This window comes from Entelurus aequoreus, linkage group LG02 (assembly GCF_033978785.1).
Source record: "Entelurus aequoreus isolate RoL-2023_Sb linkage group LG02, RoL_Eaeq_v1.1, whole genome shotgun sequence".
Taxonomy (NCBI): domain Eukaryota; kingdom Metazoa; phylum Chordata; class Actinopteri; order Syngnathiformes; family Syngnathidae; genus Entelurus; species Entelurus aequoreus.
The window spans coordinates 75,439,020-75,450,685 of record NC_084732.1 but is presented as its reverse complement, the minus strand read 5'-3'; the positions used below and the strand labels follow the sequence as shown (position 1 = coordinate 75,450,685).

General features: G+C 36.3%; 1 protein-coding gene across 8 annotated transcripts in view; it reads right to left on the bottom strand.

The window, feature by feature from the left end:
* neo1a (neogenin 1a) overlaps positions 1 to 11,666 on the bottom strand; it is a 434,693-nt gene that overhangs the window by 46,146 nt on the left and 376,881 nt on the right. For all 8 annotated transcript variants that reach the window (XM_062032365.1, XM_062032313.1, XM_062032347.1 and 5 more), the window contains exon 16: positions 6,575 to 6,670. In XM_062032365.1, coding sequence (XP_061888349.1) covers positions 6,575 to 6,670 — 96 coding nt within the window. The remainder of the gene's footprint in view (positions 1 to 6,574; positions 6,671 to 11,666) is intronic.

The following is an 11,666-nucleotide window of genomic DNA, read 5'->3' as shown; positions in this document are numbered from 1 at the left end:
TTTTTAATAAACCTTTATTTATGAACTGCAACATTTACAAACAGCTGAGAAACAATAATCAAAATAAGTATGGTGCCAGTATGCTGTTTTTTTTCAATAAAATACTGGATAGGATAGAAATGTAGTTTGTCTCTTTTATCCGATTATCAATCGATTAATCGAAGTAATAATCGACAGATTAATCGATTATCAAATTAATCGTTAGTTGCAGCCCTAATATATATATATATATATATATATATATATATATATATATATATATATATATATATATATATATATATATATATATATATATATATATATATATATATATATATATATATATATATATATATATATATATATATATATATATATATATATATCTGCTGTTTATAGTCCAGTGCGGCTAATTTATGGAAAAATATTATTTTCTTCTAAAATTTAGTGGGTGCGGCTTATATACCGGTGTGCTCCATAGTTCGGAAAATATGATAAGTTCATTACCAACTTTGAACAGAGGTGTTTTTACGGTGCGTTCAAGGAACGCTAACAGGGTAGGATGCCACAACGCCTGCCAGAAATAATAAATAATACTACTAGATTTTATTTGTTCGGCATTTTTCATTTGAATAAATGTAAATGCTGCAAAACAAACTATTATTTATTATACTATTATTTAAAACAATAACAGCCTAAACATTAAAATAGATACAATACTAAGACTATATTTACTTATATAAGTCGTATATATACTATATAAGACTTTATTCAGACACTCAATGAAGCATACAAAACCAAACATGCAAAATGGTGTTTTTTTTTTTGTGTTTTTTTTTAAAGTGTGTATTTATTTTAGTTATAAAAAATAACTTGGTCAATAGATTTCAGTGTTTGAATAAGTAGTTTTTGAGCACATTCAACAATACTACGATGATAATGATAACCGTGATCATTTTGGAAAATTTCATCTCGTCATGTAATTCTTTGGGTGCCTATAAAAGTATCCTGTGCAGTGGACAATGGTGCTTTGCTTAAAGCACTAGTTTCTTCTGAAATGTGCAACTCTGACAAAGGAAATAGTGTAGAGCAAAACCAAAGTATACTCGGGGGTGCCGTAGTGTGTCCCCCCCGGCCCCCCTCCACTTTCGGGCTACTGGCTTGACTCCTTCAAGGTCTGCCCCCCATCAAGTGATAAAAGAAAAAAGCTTTGCTCAGTCATCTGTGATGACTCTCCTCAACGACTTGTTGCTCCTCTCTTCAGGCTGCGTGCATGATGGAGATCCAAGCGGTCATGCGGTTATGGAGGACATTGTGGTTTTTCTGCTTTTTTGGGGGGGTCACAGCAATGAAGAGGCTCCTCTAACTGATGGGTCTGAGCCCTCATTCCTTACGTTTCACTTACATGTCAACTGAGGAGAAAGGCGCGCATCACGTCTCTCAACGCGGGTTCGCCAAGTTTTTCCAAAGTATATGTAAGTACTATGTAGGTCAGCGTGTCTTTTTCATCCCGACTTGAACAAACTGGCAGGAAAGGAAGGCGCCCCCGAGGAGGTGGCAGCGGCAGACGGTGGTGGAAGGTTTTGGTTCTGCTTTGAGAGGAAACGTTTGGATCTGTGGAAGGGTTGCCAAAGCCACCACGGGGGGTCCCCGGGATGCGAGGAGGAGCTTCATAGAGAGGCTTGTGGCGGGCCTATGTGTGTGTGTGTGCGCACTTAGACTTGCCACCCCCCTCCTCAAAGCATGTTGACGTGCTTCATGTCATCTAGCATCCCGCCCTCTCAGCAGTGCGATGCAGCTACGGCGGAGACAAAGTGGCGCCATCAAGGCTGAGTGAGGAGCTGCAAGGCTGGATCTGAACGGGGGGGGTTTGGTTGTGGGCGCACCACCCCTACTGCGGCGCTGCGGGGAGCACGAGCTGGATGTCTTCGTATAAGTGACAAAATATGTGTGTGAACTCAGCTTTCATAAAGTCGCACTCACAGAATGAGTTAGGATGTATGGTTTTTTTGCCTTTAGTGGAGATCTGAAGTTTAACAAGCTTGTTGTTTTGTCCCAACACAACACAACACAACACAACACGCCAATGAGCAACGCTTGTGTATTAAGATATAAGCTGGATCAAATTTAAGATTCCGCAAAGTATTCACAGCGCTTCACTTTTGGCACATTTTGTCATATTGCAGCCTTATTGCAAAATGGAATACATTCATTTTTGTTCACCAAATTTTACAGAACATACCCCATAACGACAATGTGACCAGTTTTGTTTTCTTTAAATTTTGCAAACATATTAAAAACACAAAACTAAAAATATCACATTTACATAATTATTCACAACTTTTACTCAGTATTTTGTGGACGCACCTTTGAGTTTGAGTTTATTTCGAACATGCAAGCATACAACATAATACATCACAATTTCCAGTTTCTTTTCAACATGTTCGAAAAGGAGTAGGAAGAAGCAGAGCTTATTTAATCCTACCCCTTTTCTTTACATAACAGTTGCAAAACTTTTTGTTCACTTCCTGTTCACAATTTTTTCACAATAAACTCCATAAGTAATTACAATAAAAATAAATAAATAAATAATAGTAAGAATTTAATAATAATAATTGGTGAAGTAAGTCATATTTCATATGATGAGATAAGTAAGATTACTTTAAGAATGAATGAATGGATGGATGAAATAAATTGAGAATGTTTGTCATGGTTCTTCTTCTTTGTACTTTGTAAACACTTTAAGTTTGAAGAGTTTCTTGAAGTGTATCATATTAGTACATTGTTTGATTGCTTTGCTTAATCCATTCCATAATTTAATTCCACATATTGATATACTGAAGGTCTTAAGTGTTGTACGTGCAAACAAATGTTTTAAATTACGTTTTTCTCTAAGATTATATTTCTCCTCTTTTTTTGAGAAGAATTGTTGTATATTCTTGGGTAGCAGGTTATAGTTTGCTTTGTGCATAATTTTAGCTGTTTGCAAATTCACTATGTCGTGGAATTTCAGTATTTTTGATTCAATAAATAAAGGGTTTGTATGTTCTCTATATCCAACATTATGTATTATTCTAACTGATCTTTTTTGTAACACCGTTAATGAATGAAGTGTACTTTTGTAATTATTTCCCCATATTTCTACACAGTAGCTCAGATATAGTAACACTAGTGAGCAGTAGAGAATATGAATAAAGTTATTCATTATTGACGTGTTTCTTGCAACATTATGTTGTATATTTGGCAGCAATTACAGTCTCAATTCTTTTTGAATATGATGCCACAAGCTTGGCACACCTATCTTTGGCCATTCTTCTTTGCAGCACCTCTCAAGCTCCATCAGGTTAGATGGGAAGCGTTGGTTTTCATCCAGGGTGTCTCTGTACATTGCTGCATTTATCCTTCCCTCTATCCTGACTAGGCTCTCGGTTCTTGCTGCTGAAAACCACCCCCGCAGCATGATGCTGCCACCACCATGCTTCACTTTAGGGATGGTATTGGCCTGGTGCCTGGTTCTTTAATTTTAAATAATTGGCAAAATAAAAATAAAAATGTTTTCACATTGTCATGTGAAATATATGTAATATAATATGTGACTTGTGCTGTTGACTTCTTGGCCAGGTCAGCCTTGTGAAAGAGATCTTGATCTCAATGGGTTTCTTATCTGGTTAAATAAAGGTTGTATTGTGTGTAGAATTTTGAGGACAAAAATAAATGTATTCCATATTGGAATAAGACTGTAACATAAAGAAATGTGGAAAAAGTGAAGCCCTGTGAATACTTTTCATATGCACTGTAGCTACACTCACACCGTTTTTGTGATTGTTGTGGCTTAGAAATGCCTGATTTTACAGCAGCTTTTTAAAAAAAGTTGCGGCAAAAGTTGCAATGTTTTAAAGGGGTCATATTATGATTTGTTTTTCTCCTACATTTAAAACACTTCCTTGTGGTCTACATAAACATTTGACAGTGTCTTCTTCCTGTCAGCCATGTTGTAGTTTTTAGCGCTTCCATATGGAATCTACTGACAGATATAAGTTAGAACTATATAGTACTTAATTATTAAAAATGGCAACAGCGGAGGATGCATGTGCATGTACGAGCAAGTCTGCCCCACAACAAGAGGCTTGCGAAAAAGAAGGAACTTATTGACAACAGTGTTGTGGAAGGGGGCGTGGTATGCGGGCCTGCAGTCGGGAAATGGTTTTCCAGGCGGCGCAATTTCACCCCATGGCCGGACACGTGGGGTATGGTAAAACACTCCACCGGGTAATGGGCCGTTTCTATTGGCCAGGCATCCGGGCAATCCAGTGGCCACCCCCAAGGCGCCTTTGCGCCCATTACCACTCATGGAGGTCCCGGGGTTGGGAAGTAGGCGCGGCCGGACGGCTTCCCAGCCTGAGTGTGGCGGTGAAGGTATGTGGAGGGGGGCGTGGTCTGCGGGCCTGCCGCGGAGCGGGGTGTGGAAGGACCGGCCTCGAAGCCAGGGGCAGGTGAGTAGACGGCCCAGCTGGGGCTGGTTATCTAATCACCTGTCGCCCTTATTAGCAGCAGCCGGATCGAGACCCGTTGTTGGAGTTGGAGCGCGAGAGAGACACGCAGAGAGAAAGACTAAATACAAAGACTGAAAAGTCGCAGAGCAGTGTGCTGTCGTGGCGTATGCTCAAATAAAACAATTGTCAAACCTGACTACCGACCTCCACAAGCGTCTAACTCCAATGGCGGACACAGCTCTCCTTGCACTTGATGTATTTTTATATCATTATCTGCTGACGTCACAGGACAGAAAACCTCACAGGACAGAGCAGATTCCAAAACGGCTTGTTTAAAGGAAGTATAAAGCACGGCCATATTGTTTTATAAATATTTCCATGGTTCAAATTTAAATTTTCGGGACTTTTGCAGATCCCAAACACACAACAGCAGGTACTAAGAGGTAAGACAAGTTGGTTTTGAATAATAGAGCCCCTTTAATGCCTATTTTTTCAAATACCATTACACCTGGTTGTGATTTTATAATTTTTTAAATCATGTTTATAAGCGTTTTTGCAACTCTTAACACAAAAAGCACAGAGTTCCATGTCTTTGAACACTGACAGAAATGTATCTGTCCCCCCAGGCCTTTACAGACCTGCCTGAATTTGCAGACGTTCTTCCCAAATATTGCAATGAAATCTGCAAGTTTTTTTTAAGAGTTTGTTGCAATAACATAGCAGGGAAAAGTTAAAGTTGCAATAAAAAATTGTCATTCTCCTTCTGTAATTACAATGAAATTTACTGAAGAAAAAAGTAATTAATAAACAAAAATACCGTATTTTCCGGACTGTAAGGCGCACTTAAAATCCTCTTTTTTTACGCAAAACTCGACAGTGCACCTTATGTAAGGAATACATTTGGTTGAGCTCACCCACCTCGAAGCTATTTTATTTGGTACATGGCGTAATGATAAGTGTGACCAGTAGATGGCAGTCAAACATAAGAGATAAGTGTAGCCTGCACTATGATGGCAATATGTCTCAAGTAAACACCGCCAACATTTTAAATGTTCCATTGAAAATATAGAACATTACACACGGCGCTCAAAAATCCATCAAAATGTTTTAGTACGACTTTGGTAAGCTATAAAGCCGCACCGCTTGAAGGATTGTCGGCGCATTAAACATATGAGTATTATTATGGTGTGTGTATAAGGTAAGACATATTATCTGGCGTTTTGTTTCACAATATTATGCAAAAGCAACTTTTCTTACCTTCTGGTACATGCTGATCTGTATTTGGGATCTGCATAAATCCTGAAAAATTGCGCGAGTCCGCCTTTGTAGTCAGTGACGACACCGTATTCAGTAAGCTTCTTCTTTTTCTCTATCTTCTTGTTATGTGACATTCATCCTACGCTGTTGCCATTTCTAATATAAAGTAGTGTAAAGTTCTTACTTATATCTGTCAGTAAACTCGCCTTGAAAGCGCTAAAACATACCGGTGTAGTGAGTTTGCATTATTCACCCAAGGAACTTTAGTTATTAGAGGTTCGGTCTGACAGTTTTTCATGGGACACATTTCCTGTGTTGTTGTTTCCGGATGAGGAGATGCTGCTCCGTTATTGATTTAAGTAAAGTCTGTATGTCATTAAAACCGTTAGCTCCATCTTTTGACACTTCTTCCACTCTCGTCCTTGCACGCTACACCGCTACAACAAAGATGACGGGGAGAAGACGCTGCCGAAGGTGAGCCACGTAAATAAGACCGCCCACAAAACGGCGCATCCGGAAGCGACTTGAAGATGATCTGTAAAACATAATCTATGCAACATTTTGACCAAAGAACCACCATTACATGTTATGTAGACCACAAGGAAGTGTTTTACATTTAAAAAAATTAATATAAAATTACTCCTTTTATGCGCCCTATAATCCAGTGCACCTTATATATGAAAAAAGATTTTAAAAATAGACAATTCATTGGCAGTGCGCCTTATAATCCGGTGTGCCCTATGGTCCGGAAAATACGGTACATTGGACCTCTTTAAAGTGTATCCTAGCTTAGAATTGAAACATACTCCGCCCACTGTGAGTTAGACACTCGTGCTTCCTACCTGACTGCGGCCTGGTGATGGCGCTCTCGTACACAGGAATCCCCTCACCCAAATTGTTGTAGGCCTTGAGTGTGATCACGTAGTGGGAGCTGGGGTCTGAGAGAGAGAGAGAGAGAGAGATGGGAGATAAATTGATACCTTTAATCGAGGTACAACTCTGGAGACATTCGACTCAAAATGGTGACTTTATCTGGAGACTTTTTGAAGGAATTAATTCACCTTGCTGCAACAAAGGCTTCCAATATGCAAAGATGGACGATTTGCTACATTATGCTCTTTACTTGCTGCAAGAGGTAAGCGAATACACAGAGTGCATAAAAGGAACAAGAGGTCACTTACTCCAACATCCACTTTGCACACAAAGCAAGGCATGCTGGGTAACCGGCTGACCCTTTTCCCAACACACTACAATATATTAACAAAGTAAAAGAAGCGACAGAAGAAAATGTTTTCATATTTCTGAATGTATTTATTTAGCTTGTTATGTTGTTTAGTGACTTTTTGACCTCTCCCGCAGCGACAATAAAGCATGCGTCATGGCCAATTATGCAAATTAGACAATAGAGTACTGTTGGAAAAACTTAAAGCATTACACTTTAAACTACTAATATTTTTTTACACGTTACTCAGACCATGAGTGTCCAAACCTTTTCATTTTAGTTGATGCGGGCCAATAATGATACAACAATAAACCATCTGCAGGACATACACTGCAAAAACTGAAATCTAAGTAAGATTAAATATCTCAAATAAGTGTGATATTTGCTTATTTTCTGTCTGATAAGATAATTCTTCTCACTAAGCAGATTTTATGTTAGAGTGTTTTATTTGTTTTAAGGGTTTTGGTCCTAAATTATCTCAGTAAGATATTACAGCTTGTTGCTGAGATTTTTATGACCTATATTGAGTAAAACATGCTTGAAACTAGAATATTAACTGTTGCAAAGCTGTCATCAACACTCACAAGTATAAAACTGCTTTTTCAAAGTAATAATTTCTTATTTCAAGCATGAAATAAAAAAAATCATGACTTTGACACAATTGTGTCTTATAATTAAAACAGATGACAGCCAAATGGACTTTGCTGTTTTATTTTCAATTAAACAATAGAAAATACGTACTCATATAGTAGTACGGTTGGCACAGTACAGCAAACTGACAGTTAATATTTAAACATTTAACATGTGACATTTCAAACAATTTTTAACAGAAATAGTTCATGCACATTCAGAAAAATTCTTCAAAATTACAATAAAAAAAAAATTGGAGCGCATAACATTATGTCAAGATAATGGCACTTGCATTTACTTAATTTAAGAATATTTTTCAACATAATGAGAAAAAAGGTCTCATATTTTTTTTTCTATCAAGAAAAGTGCACTTGTTATTAGTGAGAATATACTTATTTTAAGGTATTTTTGGGTTCATTGAGGTTAGCTAATTTTACTTGTTTTGGAAAGTCTTGACAAGCCAAATTTTCTTGTTCTATTGGCAGATAATTTTGCTTAGTTCAAGTAAAATACCCCTAACTTTTGTATTTTTTTTTTCTTGTTTTTGAACACTGACTTTTTGCAGTGTACTCCCTACCTATAGTATATAACAAATTCACATGCTTCGAGCCAACATTTAAATAAATATATAGGAACAAATTTTTTTTTTCTTTTGGCCTTTTTTTCAGACTTGCAATGCTCTTTAATCCTCATAGTAGCCACGATAAGAAGAATTATTGGAAGTATTTCTTGGTGAAATGCTTTAGAAAACTAGAAAATAAAATTTCGGTAGAAATTGCTTGTAAATGCTGAATAGCTGAATGCTAACAGTTAGCACGCTAGCCAGATAGAGTGACAAAGACTATAGATCATTGGTGCATACCTGAAAAAAGGGCAAACAAGTGCTAACATTAATATTCTAACAGTTAACATGCGTGAAATAAAATGTACGCATAGAATTAACTGAAAAGATAGCATGCTAACAGTTAGCATGTGCAAAGTATTAAAACATTTGACTCTGAGATGTATACCTGGAAAATAAGCTGAAAAGGTAGCATGCTAACAATTAACATTGGTGAAATAAGTGGATATTTAACGGCGGTGTCTGCAAAAATAGCAAAAAAGCTAGCATACTAATGTTACCATTCTAACAGTTAACATGACAGCCATAGAATATTTGACTTTGAGGCATGTATCGGCAAAATTAGCTAAAACTTAGCATTTTAACAGTTAACATTAATGAAGTAACAACATATTTAACTGAGGTGTACACCTGCAAAATTGGCTAAAAAAGATAACATGTTAACATTAGCATGTTAACAGTTGACATGCTAACAGTTAACATTAGTGACGTAACATGAGGTGTACCTACAAAGTTTGCAAAAAAGCGAGTATGCTAAAACTTAACATGCAAACAGTTAACATATTTAACTGAGGTGTATACCTGCAAAATTAGCTAAAAAGCTAGCATACTAACATTACCATTCCAACAGTTAACATGACAGCTATAGAATATTTGACTTTGAGGCATGTATCGGCAAAATTAGTTCAAACCTAGCATTTTAACAGCTAACATTAATGAAGTAACAACATACCGTATTTTTCGGACTATAAGTCGCAGTTTTTTTTATAGTTTGGCCGGGGGTGCGACTTATACTCAGGAGCGACTTATGTGTGAAATTATTAACACATTACCGTAAAATATCAAATAATATTATTTAGCTCATTCACGTAAGAGACTAGACGTATAAGATTTCATGGGATTTAGCGATTAGGAGTGACAGATGGTTTGGTAAACGTATAGCATGTTCTATATGTTATAGTTATTTGAATGACTCTTACCATAATATGTTACGTTAACATACCAGGCACGTTCTCAGTTGGTTATTTATGCGTCATATAACGTACACTTATTCAGCCTGTTGTTCACTATTCTTTATTTATTTTAAATTGCCTTTCAAATGTCTATTCTTGGTGTTGGGTTTTATCAAATAAATTTCCCCAAAAAATGCGACTTATACTCCAGTGCAACTTATATATGTTTTTTTTGTTCTTTATTATGCATTTTCGGTTGGTGCGACTTATACTCCGGAGCGACTTGTACTCCGAAAAATACGGTATTTAACTGAGTTGTACACCTGCAAAATTGGCTAAAAAAGATAACATGTTGACATTAGCATGTTAACAGTTCACATGCTAACAGTTAACATTAGTGACGTAACATGAGGTGTACCTACAAAGTTTGCAAAAAAGCGAGCATGCTAAAACTTAACATGCTAACAGTTAACAATAGTAACGTAACAAATATTTAACTGAGGTGTATACATGCAAAATTGGCTAAAAATTATAGCAAGTTAACAGTTTACATGCTAACAGTTAACATTAGTGACGTAACATGGGGTGTACCTACAAAGTTAGCAAAAAAGCAAGTATGCTAAAACTTAACATGCTAACAGTTAACAATAGTAACGTAACAAAATATTTAACTGAGGTGTACACCTGCAAAATTGGCTAAAAAAGATAACATGTTAACATTAGCATGTTAACAGTTTACATGCTAACAGTTAACATTAGTGACGTACAGTGTTGGGACTAACGCGTTACTGTTGTTCTAGACTTCTAGAGTGTTTGTTTTATCACGTCACTCTAAATGTATAGACTATAAAGTTCACAAACATAAAGAGAGATCCTAGTGGGCCAGGCCAATCTTTCCTTATCTCTAAATTAAAACTGGGGAAATGTGTAGTGTTCTGGGCTTCAGACATGATTTTATTTCAGAATTCCTTGAGAGAAAAAAATGCCTGGTTAGGCTTTGTGTATGTAGTGTGTGCCTTCCTTGGTTTACAGCTATGTTGTTATTATGCTGTTTGTTACTTATGTATGTTATGTTGCAGCTATTTAAAATACTTTTGTCAATTTGTTCTGGCCTGAAACAAATTGGCCCTTTGAAACATATCTTTGTCTTTGTGTGTTGTATGTAGACCACATTGCTTAGCAGAGTTCAGTGATGCAAATGCATGTCAAGTTGATCAACAGATTGTATTATTCTCCAGTGCTGAAATGAAGGCTAAAAGGGCACTAAAGGGGGCCTTAAAAAAATTTAAAATTAAAAAATATAGATAAGTAACTAAATAGTTACTTTTCACAGTAAGTCATTACTTTTTGGTGTAAGTAACTGAGTTAGTAACTGAGTTACTTTGAAATAAAGTAACTAGTAACTGTAACTAGTTCAATCAATCAATCAATCAATGTTTATTTATATAGCCCTAAATCACAAGTGTCTCAAAGGGCTGTACAAGCCACAACGACATCCTCGGTACAGAGCCCACATACGGTACTGGTTTTCAGTAACTAACCCAACACTGGTGACGTAACATGAGGTGTACCTAAAATATTAGTTACTGGTTTTCAGTAACTAACCCAACACTGGTGACGTAACATGAGGTGTACCTAAAATATTAGTTACTGGTTTTCAGTAACTAACCCAACACTGGTGACGTAACATGAGGTGTACCTAAAATATTTGCAAAAAAGCTAACATTCTATTACTTAATATGCTAACAGTTAATAATAGTAACATACATTTTTTTTTAACTGAGGTGTACACCTGCAAAATTTGCTAAAAATGATAGCATGTTAACAGTTTACATGCTAACAGTTAACATTAGTGACGTAACATGAGGTGTACCTACAAAGTTAGCAAAAAAGCAAGCATGCTAAAACTTAACATGCTAACAGTTAACAATAGTAATGTAACAAAATATTTAAATGAGGTGTATACCTGCAAAATTGGCTAAAAAAGATAACATGTTAACATTAGCATGTTAACAAATTACATGCTAACAGTTAACATTAGTGACGTAACATGAGGTGTACCTACAAAGTTTGCAAAAAAGCAAGCATGCTAAAACTTAACATGCTAACAGTTAACAATAGTAACGTAACAAAATATTTAACTGAGGTGTATAACTGCAAAAATAGCTAAAAAGACAGTATGTCAACATGCTAACATTGGCATTATAACAGTTAATTTTAGTGAAGTAATGGACATTGTGCAAAAAAGCAAGCGTGCTAACATTAGCATTCGAACAGTTATCATGCGC